The sequence below is a fragment of the Ciona intestinalis genome, chromosome 5 (genome assembly GCF_000224145.3).
Source record: "Ciona intestinalis chromosome 5, KH, whole genome shotgun sequence".
NCBI classification, from domain to species: domain Eukaryota; kingdom Metazoa; phylum Chordata; class Ascidiacea; order Phlebobranchia; family Cionidae; genus Ciona; species Ciona intestinalis.
This window is the reverse complement of record NC_020170.2, coordinates 2,128,411-2,150,358: the sequence shown is the minus strand read 5'-3', so window position 1 is coordinate 2,150,358 and position 21,948 is coordinate 2,128,411. Positions and strand designations below refer to the sequence as shown.

At 31.1% G+C, this 21,948-nt stretch overlaps 1 protein-coding gene across 1 annotated transcript in view; it reads right to left on the bottom strand.

The window, feature by feature from the left end:
* Positions 1 to 185: 185 nt before the first annotated feature.
* The window catches only part of LOC100179285 (trichohyalin), a 25,297-nt gene continuing 3,534 nt past the window's right edge, over positions 186 to 21,948 (bottom strand). Inside the window, exons 5-36 of the mRNA XM_018811946.2 lie at positions 20,013 to 20,153; positions 19,430 to 19,584; positions 18,945 to 19,033; positions 18,053 to 18,233; positions 16,773 to 17,000; positions 16,029 to 16,217; positions 15,423 to 15,601; positions 15,151 to 15,210; positions 14,722 to 14,819; positions 14,042 to 14,336; positions 13,794 to 13,924; positions 12,767 to 12,869; positions 11,461 to 11,635; positions 10,932 to 11,136; positions 10,150 to 10,333; positions 9,579 to 9,709; positions 9,084 to 9,179; positions 8,578 to 8,664; positions 7,974 to 8,099; positions 7,444 to 7,618; positions 7,100 to 7,309; positions 6,645 to 6,765; positions 5,490 to 5,599; positions 5,086 to 5,235; positions 4,510 to 4,712; positions 4,098 to 4,262; positions 3,863 to 3,967; positions 3,273 to 3,407; positions 2,066 to 2,225; positions 1,627 to 1,835; positions 1,163 to 1,373; positions 186 to 691 (exon numbers count right to left, since the gene is read on the bottom strand). Coding sequence (XP_018667491.1) covers positions 536 to 691; positions 1,163 to 1,373; positions 1,627 to 1,835; positions 2,066 to 2,225; positions 3,273 to 3,407; positions 3,863 to 3,967; positions 4,098 to 4,262; positions 4,510 to 4,712; positions 5,086 to 5,235; positions 5,490 to 5,599; positions 6,645 to 6,765; positions 7,100 to 7,309; positions 7,444 to 7,618; positions 7,974 to 8,099; positions 8,578 to 8,664; positions 9,084 to 9,179; positions 9,579 to 9,709; positions 10,150 to 10,333; positions 10,932 to 11,136; positions 11,461 to 11,635; positions 12,767 to 12,869; positions 13,794 to 13,924; positions 14,042 to 14,336; positions 14,722 to 14,819; positions 15,151 to 15,210; positions 15,423 to 15,601; positions 16,029 to 16,217; positions 16,773 to 17,000; positions 18,053 to 18,233; positions 18,945 to 19,033; positions 19,430 to 19,584; positions 20,013 to 20,153 — 4,963 coding nt within the window. The 3' untranslated portion in view covers positions 186 to 535. The remainder of the gene's footprint in view (positions 692 to 1,162; positions 1,374 to 1,626; positions 1,836 to 2,065; positions 2,226 to 3,272; positions 3,408 to 3,862; positions 3,968 to 4,097; positions 4,263 to 4,509; positions 4,713 to 5,085; positions 5,236 to 5,489; positions 5,600 to 6,644; positions 6,766 to 7,099; positions 7,310 to 7,443; positions 7,619 to 7,973; positions 8,100 to 8,577; positions 8,665 to 9,083; positions 9,180 to 9,578; positions 9,710 to 10,149; positions 10,334 to 10,931; positions 11,137 to 11,460; positions 11,636 to 12,766; positions 12,870 to 13,793; positions 13,925 to 14,041; positions 14,337 to 14,721; positions 14,820 to 15,150; positions 15,211 to 15,422; positions 15,602 to 16,028; positions 16,218 to 16,772; positions 17,001 to 18,052; positions 18,234 to 18,944; positions 19,034 to 19,429; positions 19,585 to 20,012; positions 20,154 to 21,948) is intronic.

Genomic DNA, 21,948 nt, shown 5'->3' with positions numbered 1-21,948 from the left:
TTGTGTCTAATTGTTTACACGTATGACACGTAATTTGCCTATCTAAATAGTAAGCCAATCATACAAAAAGTTGCACCATCCAGCTTTGAACCTAGTACCCTCTGACTATAAATGCTTAAAAATTAAAATCCCTACTATTATTATCATCAAAATAACTCTGAATACACATTGTAAGTGCGCTGTAATAAAATCCCGTATCAAAATAAATTTATTGATAACAAATCTCCATGAGTAACAAGTAAAGAATATAAAGTTAGTAAAAAGTGACAAAAAATATGGAACTGTGTAATAATTTGACACAGGCAAGGTGCTCATTCATAAGATATATAAAAAAAATTGGCTAAACAAGTTAAAAATTTTTTAGCTGTTTTAATTAAGTGCCATTTATGACGAGTTATTTCGTAACAATATTTTAATATTTTGAGTTTTCAAGGACATAAAAAGCACCATTTTTGAGCTTAATAAATATTTGGCAGCTGGTTAATAGAATGCTTGTATAATAGAAATGCATAATTTTACTCTTTTAGTGTAAAAATCATGGAACAAAATAATCATTAGCTGTGGGACGACCAAAACTGGTTTCCGCCGGTTTTCTGTGGTAAGAACCGGTTCCATCCAGAATAGGGGAAGCAGAATGAGGTCTAGTATCTGCAAGGCACTGACTGATGCTTGCTTCAAGTTTGTTGCGAAACTGTAATATTGTAAGGCATAATACAAAAAGTTAACACACTTTAGTGCACATTATATTACATGTGATATCTCAACAATTTAATGCAATAAATTTAAAGTTTTTAAAAAAAGGTTGAGAACTAGGGATAAGTGGCTAGTTGGCTAGAAATATTTATCTTTGATATAATGGAAACCCAATAGTGTCTGCTTGGTTAGAACAATGTCTTTTAGACAACAAGTCTCGAACCCAATAACTTTAGATAAGAAGTGTAACCAGTACAACAGAACTAGGCAAAAGCCTTTCCATTGCTATAACAAATTACAAACATCTAGGTGTAGCGACCACGCTTATTTTCTTCCAATTAAACTCAAATATGTTTTTCTAACAACTGTTGTTTTGTCGCTATATCCTGTCTTTTCGTTTAAAAAATTGAAATATTTCCAAATCTTCGGTACCGAAATCGAACAGATAAAGAAAAGTTACTTATATTACCTGTGACAAATATGGCTGACTCAAATCCTTTCTTGGGGTTGAGGTGAACCCCCCAACCTGGGAATGTCCATTCTGCATACCAATATTGAAAGCTGAAACACGAGGTATAGATGGTGTGGGGTTACCAGCAGTTGAACTTATGTAGAGGGATTGATATTTTGTTCGTTCGTTATTTAGTTTCACTTTGTGTTCTTCCAAATCTTGCTTTGTTCTAGGAAAGAGAAAAAATGAGTTTTAGGTTTGGATTTATATTTCTACAACAAAAACTGTAGAAAAAAATATTAATTAAAAAAAAAGTTCTGCAAAAATATATACACATATATATCATTGGTATTATACAAAGTAAGTTAAACTTATCAAAAAAAATACAATTTTTGGAAAGTTAGCTAAAAATAACTACAAATTTCCTAAAATAATATTTCATGCAGCATTAACCATCAGTCTATCATAGAAACCATATTAACCTTCGTAAACTTTCATGCAACGAAATATTTTCCCGGACTTTTTCTTGCAACCTCCTCGTCATATCAGAGTCCTCCAACCCCAGACTTCTGCTCCTCGTTTCACTCAACTCCCTCTCCAAGGATGCGACTCGGGATTTTTCCTCCATCAACCTTTTCTCTTCATTTTCTCTCCTCATTTGCTCCAACTGCTCTCGGGATTTTTCGTGATGCTAAAAAAATTGCAAAATATTAAAAAATCTCTTAAAATTGCCCAAAAAATTTTAAAATAAAAAAATTAAAATAATGCAAAAAATTTTAAAATAAAAAAATTAAAATAATGCAAAAAATTTTAAAATAAAAAGTTTTTTCAAGATCTAAGTATGCACCTTTAAGATCTAGATATGCAATGACCACAAACTTAAAAAATATTTTACAATATAAAAGTCCAAGCGCAACCCACCTCAAGCCAATTATTAACTTGCTCCAATTTCTCGGTGATTTGCGCATTCACCACTTCATTACTTGGTGACTTCCCATTCTGTTTAAGCGTTCTTCGTAACTTCTGAAGTTCCAACTTAATCTCATCTCTTTCACGCTCTGCTTCACTGATCGAGGAATCGCTGAAAAAAATTAATGCTAATTTTTGCATTCTAGGTTTGATTAATTTAAGGGTTAAGATTTGTTTAACTTTTTACACAGTAATTTGGAATACCTAATAACACAGCAATACTGCATGAAACTGTTTGTTTTTTAGAGTTTTACAAACTCTTTTTTTTCAATTCCTAACTTATTTGACCATTAAACTTACTGCACACTTGCATATCAGAACTTCCTTAAAAAATAGGCTCAATAACTTGAAAATTAACCCTATATAAATCATACACTGCCTCTCTAGCAAATTTTTTTTCTTACAGACTCTTCAACATCCTATTAAATTTGTCTTTATTAAACAAATCACCTTATTTACCCTGATGAAGCTGAATAAGACCTTTAAACCTGAATATGAAAAATGATTATGATCTGTTTTAACCTTAAACTTAATCTAATATCCCTCACATCTTTATCTCAATCATTTTACTTCTTTTCTCCTCTTCCTCTCTCTTTCTCTTCTCTTCCACTTTCTTTTCCTCTTCTTCTCTCTCTTTTTTCTCTTCTTTACTCTTCTCCCTCAACCTGACAACCTCATCCTTCATCTTAGTAGCAAGCTCCTTAAACTGATCACGCTCACGTGATTGCTCACCACTCATGTGAGATATCACTGTATCACGCTCCATGATTGCTTCATGAATTGAAGCATCTGATTCTTCATGAGATTTTCTATTAACAAATTACCCCATCTTAATAATACTAAACTGTCACCTGAATCTAAGAGCAAACTAGAACAAAACACCTTAATAAAGCTGTGTCCCATTTCACCACACATTTTTCAAAATAATTTAAATTGTTTATGTTTACAAAGAAAAATTTTATACTTTTTTCACACTTGTATTGAATAAAAAAAAATTATTATTTAATCGTTAAATGTATTAGCAAAAAAAACATACTCGTAAATAAGATAAACATCCAGTTTGTGCCTTTATTAAAATTTAAATATTTTTGAACATAGGGGCACAGTTTAAGTGATTTAAAAATTTAAAAAAACATCTTCTTTACTTTTTTTTTCTCACCTCATTGATTCAATCCTATCCTCCAACTTCATCCTCCTCCTTTTCTGATCTTCATATTTAATCTTATACTCCTTTCCCACCCCAGATACTTTGGCCAGCTTCCTATGTGATGTTTCCATGCGTTGGTACGCCTCCCTGTGAAATGATTGTTTTTTATATTGTGGTTCGAAAAAGTTACAAAGGTAACTAAATACATATTCTACAAAAAAAAGCAAAAAATGATCAAACAGATTGAATGTGGAAACAATTGTCTTCATTTTTAACATTTTGTTTTAGAACTAATCCATGACATTTCACGGGTACGGACAATTGCCTTTAGTTTAAAACATTGTGATTTTTGATGTCAGAAGTTAAAATTAACATTTGTAAACGTAAAAACTTACATCACCGAAAATGGTTTTAATTCTAAACCAAAATGTTTTAAAATGAAGATAGTTGTGATTTTTATAAAGACTTCTGTGTTAGTATTGAAACTGACTTGAAAATCCATGTTCTATTCATACTATTAAAATATTTTTATACTAAATTTAAATTTTAGCACCAAAAATTATTCTTAAAATAAAATTATTCTAAAATAAAATTCTTCTTACTGTTTTTCTTTCTCCATCCTTGCGTAATCAATGGATAATTTTGATCTCGTTTTCACCTCGGTTTCCCACATTTGACGATGACCATCAGCTTCTGATTGGAGGAGCCTGTTGCCATAGAAATGTTATAAACATTCATGGAAGTAAAATAAATTCAATTTATTGATACACCTGGTCACTTTTGTAATTTTTTTTTTATATTTTTTTTACAATCTGCTCTCATAGTCAATCCCCCTACCTGCATCTTTCTTCTTGACTTTGTAACTTCCTCTCTGCTTCTCCTTTCTCCTCCTGCAACCTCCCGATCAGTTGCTCCATCTGCATCCGTGATCTCGTGAGCACCTCATGATCGTCTTTTGATTCACTTTCTCTCCTCGTCGAGTTTGTCAGATCGGATTGCAATCTACAAATAAATGTATAGTACGTGGGGTAAGATGGAACACCTTTAGCACATAATATTCTAATACCCTGATCGTATTTTAAAAAATTAACAACGGTCAATGGGAGTTGTGAGGATACTGTTTTGTAATTCTTTGAATATTTTTCTTTAACTACCAAATGGGACAAGAAAATGGAATAAAACAATGTCATATCTTCCTCCACCATACTATCTCATGATTCGTGATATAATAATAGCAACGACAACCCACCTGATAACTTTAACTTCTGACTCCCTCAAACTTGCCTCCAATCTCGAGAGGTTATCTTGGTCATGTGATCTAATGGCTTGCAGTGATTGGACCTCTCGTTGTAGGTTGGATGATGTTAGTTTCTCGTCGTCAAGTTCACGTCGCAATGTTGTTGAAAGTTGACTTAACTCTTCAACACGGTTCAACATTGAATCAGCTTTCGCCTGCAATGATGAGAAACTTGTATCAACAAAATCAATAACAAACAATGGGAATCAACAAAAAATCATTAAAATCAGTAAAAAATCAACAGAAATCAACAAAAAAGTTCAATAAAATAAATAAAATCATCAAAAAATCAACAAAATTAACAAAAATTATTAAAAAAATCAATAAAAATTACACAAAGCAATAAAAATCAACAGAATGTTGTTGGCTGATAAATATACAAATTGGTAAATAAGTATTTTATTTATTTATTTATTTATTTATTATAACCTAATGTACGAGTTAATGTATTACTAGAAACTTTAAAAAACCTACTTAAAAAATAAAGATAAAGCAAGTTTTAAATAAATACAAATATTTAAGACTCACTTTAACAAGTTGAAGTTCCGTCTGCGTTCGTTCTTTTTCTTCTTGCAGATGCCTTTGTGACTCAGCAAGTTGCTTCATGGATGAGTCAGTAAAATGTAATTTTTTATCGGTGTCAATAACGTCTTGTTGCGCCAATGCAAGCGATTCCTCCTGAAGAAAAATCAAATTGTTTAGATCTGAAAATTCACATATTTGAAATTTGCCACAAAAAGTAGAAAACTGTGGTCCAAAAATTTGATCTGATGGCGCTTGTTTTATCCACAAAAACTTAATTCTAGGCAAAGAATACAAAATAACATTTGCTACACAGTTTATAACACTAAAAGTTTTTTGGATTTTAGAACAAAATTGACACTTTTTTATTCAGTTTTTTGGAACATCCAATTATTTTAATATTTTTTCACCTTTTTGATTTTTTCTTCTCGTATTTGTTCAATCTCCTTGCTCAAGTGCGCCACCTGCTGTTTTAGTTTAACGTTTTGTTTTTCGTATTCCAGTCGTTCGGTGTGATGCTCTGTGACATCATAGAGTTAAACTACACTTGAATAATACAAGTACAGAACATAGTTATTTAAAAACAATCTTTCAAAGGGTGCCTTTATAATCTGTATACAGTACATACATCATACAACAAGGGACTCTGTATACAACAAATATATGATACAACAACATAAAAAAACACCTTTGGGAGCATGTTAACTACTGCATACAATCAAGCCTGTTCATAAGCTTCAAATTTAGAAAAAAAATTGCTTTGTTGAAAACACACATACCTAAATTGTGTCTAGAAATGAAATGAGGACATTTTAAAGATGTAAGCAAAATGTTAAGATAGCATATGTAAATGTGCAAATTTTTAACAAGCACATTTTTCGCACATTGTGCCAAAAACTGTTTCAATCTGGTCTATTATTGTCTCTCAAAAAGTAGATTATGAAAAAGTATTTAAAAAGTAATAAAAAGTTAATTAAAAACCTTGATCAAGATCATGTTTTTTGGATATTCAGCAAAAATGAAGCACATAACATGTAGATAGGTTTGGCAGGTATAATATATAGCATGGCATACATAACTATATACAGACATTCACACATATATTGGTGTTTACATAACATGAATGCAATAAGGTGACAAAGGTTCATGCATGTATTTATACCATGATTATTATTGTGTGGTTGCAGAGCAGGTAATACACTGTGCATATGCTCCATTAGTAAGGTATGAGCATCTTAGATCAATAGGAAAAATATATATGGAATGAATGTACATTAAGGTGATTAGCATAAGCATGATAAATTATAATATGATAATCATGAACGGCCGTTCTGGCAAATTCTTAGATTACAGAAATTTCAGCATCGTATGGAGGATGTTTTCATGCATTGCATAAAACATTGAAACAACGATACATTAGTAATTTGCCAGAACAGTTGTTTTACATTCAATAAATGCTTGACAGTAAGATATATTATAATATAATGATATCAACTTTTTAAATGATGCAAGTTTGACCTAAGAAGTGACAACATAAAGAAATTAAAATAAAAACATCACCCTACCTGATACAATGTCCGAGAATTTTCCTTGTTGAGAATTCATGTTAGTGATCCCAAAGTTTCTCGCATCTTCCAATTCTCGACGTAATCTCGCTCGTTCGCTCTCTTGTTGGGAAACATCAGCCTGTATAGAAATAGTATAAATATAAACAGACAGTAGAAATATATTATTTACCATTTAGTAAAAAGGAAAAAAATGATATTTTTTGTGGGAAAATAGTTGAAATATAGCAATAGAAAAATGCAATTTGTTACAAGTAGTATATATATACATTTTATAATTTTGATAATGTTGAGTTTGGGGTATTAGGCCTAAACTCAAGATCCTGGCCTAAACACCAGATCGCATGGCATGCAATGACATAGGACCTTACCCATATAGAACAGAAAATAGAGTTATTTGTAAAAATGATTAAACTATATTTCAATGCAATACAAATATAGGTCATGTAACCCACTTGTAATAATTCCACTCTGCCGTCCAATCTTGCATTTTCTCTCTGCATCTCACTTTTCTCACTCTCACTCCTCCTAACTTGCTCCTTCAGCTCCTCCCTTTCTCTTTCAAGTTGAGCAAGAAGCGTCTCCTTATGAGTGAGTGTTGTACGTACAGTGTTTGCTTCATGTTGAGCCAAGTTACAAGCAATGTCTGCAGCATGCTGCTTACTCTAAAAAACAAGACCATTTTTATAAAAAAAATTAAAAAAAAATATTTAAACCTTATAAATTGTTTAAATACAACAACAAAAGTTAGAAAAAGGCAATTAAAATCTATTTTTTTAGGTTAACATTTTTTTCAAACCTCAGAGTTTTCTCGTTTTTGTCGTGCTTCATTGATTTCTTCATTTAATTTAGTCAGCTGATCTTCTTTTCTCTGATTGGTCGATCTTAATTCATCGATCACCCTCTTTAGCTCCCTCTGCTGTTCATTTAAAGTTTCAAGATCTTTCATTGAAACTTCTTTTTCGTTGCGTTCTCTGTCGTAAAAATACAAAAACTTATGATTTAAAATACCAGATTCTTTAAAGACTTGAAAACTACATTTAAATCAAATCAGAATTTACAAATTTATATACTGTTAGAACACATTGCCCTAACAGTATATTTCCGAATTAAATAATGTTTCATAAGTTACTAAAAAAAATCAAATATAAAAATTTTACCATAGTAACATCACATTCACATTATGAAGTTTTAGAATACATTTTACAACTCAAATTATATTTAACAAATTTCTGTTCGCAACATTTAAAATACATGGACCCTACAGTATATTTGTTATCGAAATTATTTAATAATTTGAAATATATTGATCAATGTAACATTACATACTTTTTTAGTTGTTCAGTCAATGCTTTATTTGCTTGATTCAAGTTATCTAGTTCAAACTTGGACCGCAACGTAGATTGCATCAACAATTCGTCGTTTTCACGAACTTCCTTTGTTAATTCATCAACCCTATACAACATGGTATAATAAAAACATTAGTATATGTTATAAACTCTAGTGGTACAAAGCCCACAAATACTAAGTCATTATTTCAAATAAATTTGAACTTTTAAAATTTTTATAATAATGAAAATAACAAAAACTTTAATTGTCCCCATGATTGGTGTTGTAAAGATTTAGAATTAATTGAAAGGAAAAAGACAGAATATACCGACTAAACAACAGTTGTAAAATATGCTCACAGTTGAAAACATATTTACATTTATATGGAAGGAAATAAACGTGGTTTAACACCTAGCAGACAAACGAGACAGTGGTTCTTAAACTGGGGGGGGGGAATTAGAAACGGGGCGCAATTTTTTTATGACATAAAATTTTATACCATTACAAAAACGCTGGTCTTTTCTTAGATGATTGTCATTGTAACAACAAATAACTTAAGCTGAATTCTATACTGATTTAAATATACATTAGAAATCTTATATACTTGTTATTTAATTCTTCGTTAAAGTTGACCAACATGTCTTGTTTATCAGCATCTGTGTTTCTCCATTTTGTAAGTTCCTCTTTGTATCTATAACAGTTAAGCATTCGTTCAATTATAAATAGAATTCAAAAAATGAAAAAAAGAGATTTTTAAACAAAAAAAAACGTAGTACTACGAATTATTATATAGTAGGGTGGGGGGAAATCTGATGAGACTCACAAGCATAGGTACCGATCTCTTTATGATAGGATTTCATTATATATAAATATATAGTAGGGTAGGGGGGAGATGGGACACCTTTTCATTCTATTTTCTCAACCAATTTGGTAGTAAACAAAGAACATTCGAAGAAATATAAAACCGCATCCTCACGACGCCCATAAACTGTTGTTAATTGTTTAAAACACGATAAGGATATTTGAATAATATGTGCTAAAGGTCTTTCCTTCACCCTACTATCTATCCCTTAATATCCACATGTAAAAACAATCATTATATAAATTTACCTTTTACAAGAATCACTTAGACTATCTCTTTCAGCTTTTAGACTCGATAATTCTTGTTCTTTTTCCATCATTAGCAAGTTTAAAGTTTGAACTCTCCTGCATTATAAGGTAAAAACAATATTAACTTAACCGTAAAGTTAAATATTTTAAACCATTACGTTTGTTGTAAAAAAAGTCAAATAATTTTCAAGATTAGCAGTACTTAGTCCAGGAAAATATCACACTGGTCCCACTGTTTCTGAAATGATGTACTTAAGCACCCTGGATGTTAGGGTAATGGGCCAAATATGGTCCGCGGCAAAGACCAAATTCATAGAGAATAGAAAATGTCCATGGACAAGGTGTTTCAATAAAGAACTGATTTAGAAACCACACAGATACTAATATTTATTTCATTAAAAATTTAGCACAATCTAATGGGAAATATTACCCATATAAATAACCAAACTGTTATGTAAAAAAAGATAACAAAATAAAAATATATAATAGTTGTACCTGTCTTGGTGCATATCTTCATTCATTTCGTGCTGAATTTTCTGTTTTTCTTGGTCAACTTTTTCACGAATTGTGATTTTTTGTTTCTCAGTGTTCATTTCCTTCAGTAAATCATCTCGATGCTGTTCAAGCTGTTTAGACAAATAATGGGTTTTATGGTATGGGAATTGGATAGTATACTATTGGGGTGAGGGTCTTTGGGAAGGCATGGTATGGAACCTAGGATTTAGATCAGAGTTGATCTACCACCCTGCAAAAGCTGCAAAATCTTTCTAGATTTATGGCAATAATATTTTGAATGACCAAAGGCATATGAAAGCCTTGTTATTTCTCTTAAATATTAAGATATATAAAAAACAACATTAGAAATTTCTATTTAAAAACAAAGCTTTAAGTAATTTAAAAATATAGTAGAAATGTGTTAAAAATAGTATCTTTAATATATAAATTTCGCCTACACTTGAATTTTTAAGAACATAGTTGGACTTTTTCATTAATGCCGACAAAAATATATAATACATAAATATTATTATTAAAACAATTAAATTCATGTGAAATCACACTGCACAACCTTTTTTATTGATTGTTCTGAATTCTTAAGTTCCCCTCTAATATCCCGAAGATTAATTTCTTGTTGTCTTCGGTTACTCCCTTCTATTTCAAGCTGTTCGCTCAAGCGTTTAACATGGTCACGCTCCATGTTCAAATCAAGTTGTAAGGTTTCTAATTGATCTTTTGCTCGATTTAATTCGAATCTGGATTGTAAAAATTATTTCCGTTATTCTGTTTAATTCGAATCTGGATCGTAAAAATTATTTTTGATATTTTGTTTAATCTAATCTGGATTGTGAAAATTATTTTTAAAATTCTGTTTAATTCGATTCCAGAACCAAAAAATTATTTATGAATTTCTGTTTAATTGGAATTTTGGCCGAGAAAATTATTTTTTATATTTAGTTTTATATGGGTGGGGTCCTGTAGCAAGGCCTGTCAAGGGATTTTGGGTTTTAGGCCAATTGGCCCTTTGCCATTCGGATTTAGAGCAAGAAAGCTGTAGGAACTAAATGCAGAAGTGATCTGATGCAGTTGCTACTATGCATATACAGTATCATTTGAAACTGGTCTTCGGGTAAAGATAGAGCATTATCGTATTGCAGACAATACTTTGATTACAATGATTTATTTGTTTGTTTTATATTAGAAAATCAATTTCAAAATTTAATTAAGAACTATTTTATAATTTTATGATAAATTAGACTAAATGATTACTTTTTTTCCTAAAAGAATCAAATCAGTCGTTCGAAAAAATAATTAGAAAAGTCAAGATAAAAACCAATGCTTAAAAGTTCTTACGTTAATTTTCTTAAATTGGTTTCTTTCTCACTCCCACCCTTCTCCAAATGATCTCTTTCTCTTTTATTATCCTTGATCTGCTCCTTTAGTTCGTTATTCTCTTTTTTATAAAACTCCAGTTTTTCAAGAGCGTTGATAGCTCTCCTTTTTTCCTTCGCTGCTTCACGCTCCAGTTCACCACGCTCGCCAGAGCGTAACAACGATTCTAAAAATAATGTTAAATTTAAAAAAAATACAAAATCATTTGTTTTTTTGAACAAAACTACATTTTTATGTCAATTTTTGTAGGTTTAAGTTAATTTAAACAAAAAATACAAATATGGGTGCAAAAAGGGGATTGCGGGTGTTGTGACCCCCTCTTTAAAAAATCTATTGCAATGAACACGCGTTGCGATGACTAGCTTTTTGTTTTGAAGGGAATTTAGTCATTTTTAATCATACTGCAAGTGAGTGTCTTATTAAAAAAGTCCCGTTTTAAGAACATTACCAAGGCAAAAACAATTTATCAGAAAAAATGTTTAACCATCACCTGATAATTGTGATGACCTTAGGGATGCGGGGATGTCTCCCGGGACTTCATCCTCTGTCTCCGTCTCTGTGGTGGTGAGATTATCAAGATCAAGATGATTGTTCAATCTTCCATTCCTCTTCACGTCCAATATCGGATCAAAAATTAAATCTTGATCAAGAAGTCCGTTTGACATCTAAATGCATGATAGTTTATGATGAGGTTTTATTATATAGTTTATGATGAGGTTATATATATTATAGTTGGGTGGGGAAGATGGGACACCTTTTCACTCTATTTTCCTGTCCCATTTGGTAAACAAAGAACATTTAGAGAGGTATAAAACCGTATCCCCGTGAATCCCATAGACCAATGTGAAATGTTTAAAACACGATCAGGATATTTGAATATTATGTGCTAAAGGTGTTTCATCTTCCCCCACAGTACTATATACTTACTTGTTGGGGCACCAAACTTTTTTAAATACAGAGGAGGCTGGGATAGTTAGATACACATTTTTATTAAAACAAAATTTTTCAATGTTTATTAATTAATTCGGTGCAAAAAGTTTAAGTGCTAAAATAAAAGAAATTATTATGTAATTAGAAAAATGTTTTTTAATAACACTTGTTGGTATTCTTTTTTGGATTGTAGCAAACATATATACAACTTAGCTAAAAATATATTAGTCCTATAAATATGTCTAAACTTTTTAAGTATATTCATAAGATATATCCCTTGCTTTTATACCTCCCTTTTCACATACACTACTTTTTTGAGCATTTGAGCCAACAAAAAATACAGTTTCTCTTTATTACTTACTTTCACTAGTTTAAACTAACATACACTATTTATAAAATACAATTTTTGATAATACAAGTGAAACTTACTCCAGTATGAAGTGTATGATAAAATCAATAGATAAGCACTTGAAACTTACAAATACTCTGAGGTATTTTATATTTAAATATGCATTGGATTATTATTTATAATGAATACAGGAATGTTTTGGCTGTACATTATGTTAAGTAATATAGGTATTCGTAAATTGTAAGTTATATATATATAATATAGTAAAATGGGGGAAGATGGGACACCTTTTCATTCTATTTTATCTTCCCTTTTGGTAGTAAACAAAGAACTTTCAAAGAAATTTAAAACCGTATCCTCACGACTTTTATAGGCCGTTGTTAATTGTTTAAAACATGATCAGGATACTTGGATATTATGTGCTACAGGTGTCCCATCTTCCCCCACCCTACTATATAAGTTAAAATTAAAACAAAAATTAATTTAAAATAGAAACATATATCAAAATTAGACTTACTGTTGTTCTGATGTCGCCCATTTTGTCTTTAGTTCCATTTGCAGTGTTGCCCATATATGAATCATCTAGTTCAGATTCATCAGATACACTTAAATTGGCATCACTGTAAATAACAAAAAAAGTAAAAACTGAGAAAAATCTTCAAAATAATGCATATGTTTTGGCTAAAAACTTACAACTGCAAAACTACCTCAACACTTTATCTTTAGAATACAATAAATTATATTAAAAAACTTTTGCATTCACTAAAATGCAAAAAAAAAATATATATACATATATAAAAAATACATTTAGATGATTTTCTATTTAAAATGAAATCTTCTTTATTGCTCTTCACACTAATACAAAACATACACTGACATACAAATCAAATATGACCATTTAATAAGGTTAGGATTAAAATTTGATACCTTACCAACATAGCATGGACGCTTATACATTGTTGAGATGTAATTTGATATTTAAAAACCACACAACATATTTTAACTTATATAGGAAGGTTGGGGAAGATGGGACACCTTTTCATGCTATTTTCTCGTCCTATTTGGTAGTAAACAAAGAACATTCAGAGAAAAATGAAACTTTATTTTCTTGACTTTCACAGACCGTTGTTAGTTGTTTAAAATACAACCAGGATATTTGGATATTATGTTCTAAAGGTGTCCCCATCTTACCCCATCCTACTATAAATTAATAAAATTATTTTGTTGGTACAAATTATACACTGATTATATGTATCTTTACAAATAGGTTAACTGAAAAAATCAAGTCAACAATAAAGTGATACACATTTTACTTGTGCTAGGAATTCTGAGTATTTAGTAGTATCCGGTTACATAACAGACTATTGTGTTATGAATAAAGCTATTTAAATTGAATTCGAATGTCAATTAACATTTTATGTCAGGCTTAATTTAAAATGTTTAAATATTTTGGAAATTTTACTGTCAAACATGCTTTAGTAATAATGTTTTAGAATGGCAATAAACATAAAATGATAAAAAGAAAATAAATAAAATTAACTTACTCATTCAAAGCATCTTGTAAAGCACTTTGTAACTTTTCTCGTTCTTGCAGTTGGTTTTGCAAAGTCTCTTCTTCAAGTTTCTTTTTTCTTATTTTCTCTTCTCTCGCAATTCGCTTTCTCTCTTCTTCCACCTAGTGTAAAAGCAAAACAAAAAAAAAGTATCGTAAGACTTTGTGATGCAAGGTTACTGTTGAAATTATTTTGTTTTAAATCATAACGTAACAAACTACAAATTACAAAATTCTTACTTTTATTGCTTCAAGTCTCTCTTTTTCTTCTCTCTTCCTTTTCTCTTGATCCCTTTTCTCTTTTTCTTCTCTCTCCTTTTTCTCTTTATCCCTTTTCTCTTTTTCCCTTTTCTCCTTTTCCTTTTGCTCTATCTCTTTTTTCTCTCTCTCCTTCTTCACATGCCGCTCACTTGCTTCCACTGCAAGAGCTTTTAACTTCTTCTTTTCCTCCTCTTTCTCTTGTAATTCTCTTTCTCTTTCTTTCTCTTGTTCCTCCATCCACTCTAATTGCTCTTTCGTAGGTTTCCTTTTGTTCCTAAAAATTAAAAAAAAAACATAACGTAAATATGACAGTTTCAGTTAAACAAAAAATGTTACAAACACAACAAAAGCTTCTCACTAAACATTAAAAAAATTAAAAATCCAAATTAAATTGTGTATTTAGGATTTATTTGTACATAACCAGTATTTACATCTATAACTATAATATATACATTGTTGAGACCTTCTGTCGTTTATTAATAAGAAATCAAGTTTAACTTATTAGTTAGTAAAACCAGATGCACAAAATGTAGTCTTATCGTCACAATGTAAAATGCAATAATAATACCAGAAATGCCCTAGTCAATGTAATTTGATGTAATTTGATGATTGGAGTATAACGTAATATCATAACACATATCAATATATACTAAACTTACTTTGCTTCAACTTCCCAACTACTTTCTGATTCGCTATCAGTGACATCATCATCTTCATTGTTATGTAACAATGGCGTCACAACTTTGGCAGCTGAAGTCTGTTATATAACATAGCATTGATACAAATTTAAATTATGTCACCAATCTTTCATAAACTTAGGGAGGCAGGGATAGTTAAATGTATAGTAGGGTGGGAGAAGACAGGACACCTTTTCGTTCTATTTTCCCGTCTCATTTGGTAGTAAACAAAGAAAATTGAAAGATATATTAAACCATAACCTCTCGATTTCCATAGACCGTTGTTATTCTTTAAATCACCCACAGTACTATATATAATCTGCTGTGATGTTACTGATCCGTACAAAAAATATGAGAAAGGGGAATGAAAATCTTACCCTACCCTATTATAAGTTGGAGATGGGTACTTACCCTAAACGGAGATTGAGTACTTGGGGATTGTTTTTGGGGAGAAACTTTCTCTTGTACATCCTGTGAGTTAAAACTTTAGTGTTAAAAATATCTATAACAAAATTTAACCTATAACACTATCAGATTAGTAAAAAAAATTTCTAAACAACATTTTTAAAATATGTTAAAATGTTATACAACTTATGATAAAGGTATTATTATACCAAGATATATTTTTAAAAATTAACCATTTGTGATAAAAAAAAGAAAAAAATAAACAATTAAAAACTCACATCAGAATCCCATGAAGATGAATCTTCCTCTCTCTCCTCCTCCTTATTCTCTTTCTTTATCTCAGGAGTTACTTTCCTCTTTATATTAGTGGGAGCAACAAGAGCTTCCACGGAACCATCTTCACTCAATTCATCATCGAACTTGTAATCGGAAGCAACCGTGAAAAACTTGTCAGTTACTGCAAAACAAAACAACCGTTTAAATTAAGGTGACAGAGGCATTAAAACACTGATACTCTAAGCAATATAAAAACACCATAAGACTGTTGGGTAAGATGGGACATCTTTAGCACATAATACCCAAATATCCTGATCGTATTTTAAACAATTAACAACGGTCTATGGGAGTCGCAGAGATACGATTTATAATTCTTTGACTGTTTTTTCTTTTCTACCAAATGGGACAAGAAAATTAATTGAAAACGTGTGCCAACTCCTCCCACTCTACTATATATAAAACACACAAAGAAATTTCGTTTTTAACAACAATTTTGCATGCACGAATACTTGCTAAATATGTAGGAAAACCAAACAGCTTAAAAAGTTAAAACAATAAATTGTTTTAAAAACTTGCAAAAATAAATAACAGAATCATTAAAAACTTACTATTTTTGTGCACGGGAGTTTGCTCATGTTCCTCATCATCCCATAAATCGTGATCAGAATGCTTTGTACCATTCACGTGATCATGTTTAGATGATATGATCTGTGATTGTGAGTCGAAAGTAGAATCGCTATCACCACCATAAACATCATTAACTTCATCTGCACTGAATCCAAGCGATGCCAACATATCTTTATAATAAAATTAATAATTAAACAATTTTTTTTTTTATATATTTCAATAATTGAGAACCAATTTATTGCATATATTTCAATATAATGTATTTTTTAAGTTTTTTGTATATATTTCAATATTTAACTGTTACTGCAAGGAATTTTAGAAGTCTGAAAGTGATTTACCTACATTTTTTTGTAATTGTGGTCCTTAAAGACCTTTTTTCTTTTCCAAAATTTTATCTATATGTGCAAATTAATATTTTATGCTGAAAATAAACATATAAAATCAAACATAAATTTCCGGTGGTTGTTAATATTTTAAATAAGAAATTAGGTTCACCCATTTTAGAGCAAAAAGGACAAATTTGATATTTAGAACAGGGGTACAAACCAAAATTTTATAATTTTCCTTATATTATGTGAACAGTTGTTAGTTTTATTTGTATGAGTGAAACACTGTCCATAAAATTCATAAATATGCATAAACTAAATACCAAACATTTTTAAAATGGTATTTGCAAAAAAATGGATTTTACTTTCATAAAATAATCATGACATTACATTACATACTTGTATCTGGTTTTGAGTGACCTTTACTTTGTGGAAAAACTTTTTCTTCTTCTTTTTTCACAACTTCACCTTCCTCTTCTTCATCCTCATCATCTGTGTCCCATGGTGAGTCATCCTCTTCAGGAGGAGGCTTAGAAGACGCCTCAGTTTGTGAGGTTTGAGGTTTAGGAAGCGGAGGTTTAGCTGGTGACACTGAAGAACCGATTTTCTGTGATTTGCTTTGGTATCCTGGTGGTTAAAAACAAAGTATTTAGTAGGTGAAGTTAGTTTAAATATTTAAAAATATTTTTTACTCTGCTACCAGGCATAGTGTTTTACTTTTTTGGCCCTTTCTAATACTCCAGGTATTTTGGCCCTTTCTAATACTCCAGACTACAATACACGTTTTTCTGTGATTTGCTTTGATATCTTAATAAAAAACAAAACAAAGTATTTAGTAGGTAGAGTTAAGTTTAAATACGAGGCATTCTTTTGTAATTCTGCCACCAGGTATGGTGTTATACTGCTATGTAGGACTTTTTTAATACTTTAGTCTAAAAAAATGGTTTTCTGCGATTTGCTTTGATATCCTGATGGTAAGAAACGTACATATTAAAGCATATACAAGTAGTGTAAGAGTGTTCTCCATGTAAAAGATTAAGGGATTAGTAGGTGGAGTTAAGTTTGAATATTTGGCAATATTTTTTTATTCTGCTACCAGGTATGGTGTTATACTGCTATGTGGGATTTTTTAATACTCCAAACCAGATTCCAGTCTAAAAAAAAGATTTCTGTGATTTGCTTTGATTTCCTGATGGTTAAAAATGTACATATTACAGCATTCGTCAGCATATACAAGTTGTATAAGAATGTTCCCCATGCAAAAGCTGTAAGAAACAAACTTAGTATATCGTAGTAAGAGGTAAGTTTAAACATATGGCAATCTCCAGTTAGTCTGTTACCAGGCATAATAATATGAGATATTTTGAATATGAAATTCTAAAAAACCTGAAAAAAAAACCTTAAAAAGAAACCTTAAAATTAACTTTGAAATAAACTAAAGTTTTGAAAAGGAGCCAAAAAGTCTACATTATATGACAAAAATTAAACACAACAATTCCTATTATTGGGCCACTGACAACTAAAAATTACACCAGAAATTTGAAATTGGCCTGGAACTAGTTTTGTTTACCAGGTACACAGTTGAATCCAAAAGCTTTGGTGTTCATATGTAATCACCCATGCATTACGTCATGACCCACAGTTTAAAAACACAGTTCCATAAAATAACCCAAAATCACCTCTTGCTCTTATAGGGGATTTCTCTTCTTCTGATTCAGACTCAGAGTTTTCCATCTGATGTTCAACTTTTGGTGGAATATTTGTGGTTTTTACGTTGCCAGTCGACTGGTTCTGCTTCATTAATTCTCGCTGTTTCAAAAACTGCGCAACGTTGAGTTTCGGTTTGGCAGGCTGTGCTTTCTGTTCGAAACATTATGCATTAGATTTTTAAAATATTATTGTTTTAGTAATCAATATTTAGCTATGCACCTTTACGGCTAGCTAAAACAAACTATTTTGGATTTCATAATGACATTGTTTTAGTAATTAATGTTCAGATATCATGTACTGAGTTGTGATGAAAAATCCATTTTATATTTTATATTAAAGGGTTAGCAATTAAAACAAAACTATTTGTTTTTGCCTCTAAGGTTGGCTAAAATAACTGGAACTGACATGAGTGTCCTTAGAAAAGAGAGCTAATGGGCAATGTTAATAGTAGGTGGCTGTACACAGTATCCGGAATTCCTCCGTTTTGTCTGTTTTGTACGTATTTTGCTGCCGCATGCGGAATTGGACACGGGTTTGCATACGACTTCGCAAGCGAATTCGCACTCAAGGATACTGTGTACAGCCACCTTGAGTGTATTATTCTAAATGGTAACTTATCCACAAAAAGGAATAATTGTTGAACCTGCAGATAAAACCTTATCAAACGTACCACATACTCAATACTAAAAACTAGCCATTAATATAATAATTTTTATATATCTGTATTAAATATAACTTTACTTGACATTCCACTTTCACAGACCAGTAAAATATTTAGTCAAAAACCACAAACCAATTAAAAAAATAGGACCAATTTATGAATTACAAATAAAAACAATTCATTATTATTAAACAACTAACTTCAGGTGGTGAATCTGACTCAGAAGTATCCGATAAACTTTTTGCATCAGATTCACTGGGTGTTGGGGTGTCGTCTTCTTGTGACGTGTCTAAACACAAAGGCAACATTAATATGGAGTGGTAATACCAAAAATGTTTAAAAAAATTCTTGAAATTTTTTGATGGTGTTTTTATATCTTAAAATTATATAACACTAAACAACTGTTGATGGAACCTAGAAGTTTTGCAGTGCTGCTGTTAACCATAAATCAAAGTAGCATTAGAAAATAAAATTTACCCATTCGCAAATCTTTTATGGTAACAAGCCAACTCTGGCATAAATCTCTAGACCTCTGGTGTGCCTTGCTGTTGGACCTCACCCACAAGTTAACAAAACTCAATTTAAAAGTACTACTGTAATTATTAAAAGTATTCCAATTTAGCCTAACATAAATATAGAAAAAAAAATGATAGCATGGAAAATTCAGAAAAAAATTAAATTGTACCGTGATCAACAATGTCAGTTGGTGTATGTCGTGAAGAAGAAGGAGCTACAGTTGAGTAGATGGGGGAAGATGCTCCTTGAGGACTCCGGAGCGATCCTGAGGATGCGGGACGACTTTTATTCCTCGTTGTGTGCTCCACAATGATGTGAGATATTCTGGGATAAATTTTGATTAAAATTTTATTCTCTAGCAATATTAAGCAATTGTAGTAATAGTTTTATTATACACATGTACTATAGGTGTCCATGTTTTTTTAATAATTATTAAAACCTGGAGCGTTTTATTATAATGCGGTGACACCTCGAGTCGTCAAACATAGGAAACTTTATTGGTTTATGCGCCGAATGCAACATATTTTTGCTAAGCTCGCCTAACGTGCAACAGCAGGGTAAAACCTAGGTTGCTAAAACATATGATGTCAACTGCGTTTCTAAATGGGTATTAGGAAATCTAAACTGAATTGTTTTACTAAGTAGCAAGACATTGCACACAACACATATCATAAACAGAGCGATTGAAATTAACGGAAAAACTTGCAATTTTTACAAACCAAACAACGTAACTTTTTTATTTAAAAACTCACGGATGGTGTCCATTCACGCTTGCATATTGGTCAGCCGTCCATCCTAAATGTTTATCACGAATTGTTGCATCTGCTCCTTTGCTTAAAAAAGTTTTCACAATATCAAGATTTCCACGACTGGCAGCCAACATCAGTGGTGTTCTGTATGAAAATGTTCGTGTTATTATTCTATGCAGATTTAATAAGCAATATTTAATAGCATAAGATGTACAGAACAATTTAGTTACTTTAGTATGACAAATTAATAATAAAATAACAAAATATATAAATAAATTTAATTCCATGTCAATTTAGAAGTTAAGACCAGCAAGAACTGAATTAATAAGCAATATTTAATAGAACAGATATACAAAACAGTTTAGTATGCATAATGGAAGATGTGATGATAATTTTTAATAGCCTATGCCCTATACAATGTATTTTTTTAAGTTCTATGAGAAACTAGTATTGTTGACATTGCTCAAAAAGAAATATATATATTGTTTCTATTTACATAGCTTCATAAATTGTTTGTTTATTTTTATTTTTTGTATAATATATATTAATATATATATTAATAAAATATTTTATAATTGTTTTTAAAAAGGAATCTGTAAGTCAGGCATATTTCACAGCAGGTCTTAACTCTTGATTGACAGGCAGTGGGACAGGTCAGCAACAAAATACTTGGCATACTGTAGTAGTAATTTAATACTCAGAATGAAGGTTGGGGCAAAAAACAGGAGTGGTCACTGATATGTGACACACAAATGTTCCACACTTTTATTAAATATATGGAATATGATATTCGTGTCTAGCATGTGTCTGGCTGTACAATAGCATGGAATGTGGGCAAGGAAATCAAATGGGCAGATATGTTTAGATAACACCAAAATACTGGGGTATTTATGGCATATATGGCTAGTAGGTCACTGTGGGTCTATTACATGAGAAGCAGTGCTTCTTAAACCATAGCCCTTAAATAGTGATGGAAATCGGTCAGCATTTGATTTGGTTGCCTAACTAAAGTTTAAACACCTTTTTAGCAATGTAATGAAAAGTAAACATTTCGTTAAATTAATTGTCTGCTTATAAAAAATTTGGTGAAGTATAGGTTTAAAAAAACTATTTGCCGAATGCCAATATTAATGCCGAACACTGGGGTAATGCAACAAAAGAGGGTAGAAAACACAGGTGTAAAGAAAAGCAACCAAATATGTATGTATATACTGCCAGTTTTGCATTCGTACATTGTTACAACATTTCACACATTTTCAGCATACCAAAATTTCCTGTTTCGCACATAAACAAACCAGTTGCTATAAACAACCTGTACAGTTTAAAGCACTGCTTACAGTGGCGCAACCAGCGCGTTCAAAAGGGGGCTGTCATATTTACGTCTAGTCCACGTTTATCTCTGACGCGATAAAACACTCCCTTTATTGGTTGTGCACACGAATATATATCCTATTTTACGCGGTAAATTAAAACTAACACTACATTATTAAAAAGACGTATCTAAATTAATATAAACAGAGGAAACATTGTTGCAGATTTACGCATGTTAATGTAACGATTATTTACGTCAGAATACCTTTGATAAACCATTACGATTGTTCCATCACAAACGAGATTGTTGGTAAACAATCGTGTTTTATTTGCTCCCATACGATCTGTAGTTTTTGTATGATTTCTGTTTCTGATGATTAGTTTAAATCAGTGCTTCCCAAACTATGGTATGCGAAGGCCTCCCAGGTGGTACGCGAGCACCTTATTAAGTTCACACCAAACGATCGCAAATGATCTTTTGGTGATTGTCGTGAGCATTATTTTAATCCACATAAATTACGTAGAGCGTGACATTCCATGCTATATTCCCTACACCGGTGTTCCTAACTTTTTAAACCTAGGCGTTGTTTTACGCGTGTACAGAATATTTTTGCAAGCATATCTTTAC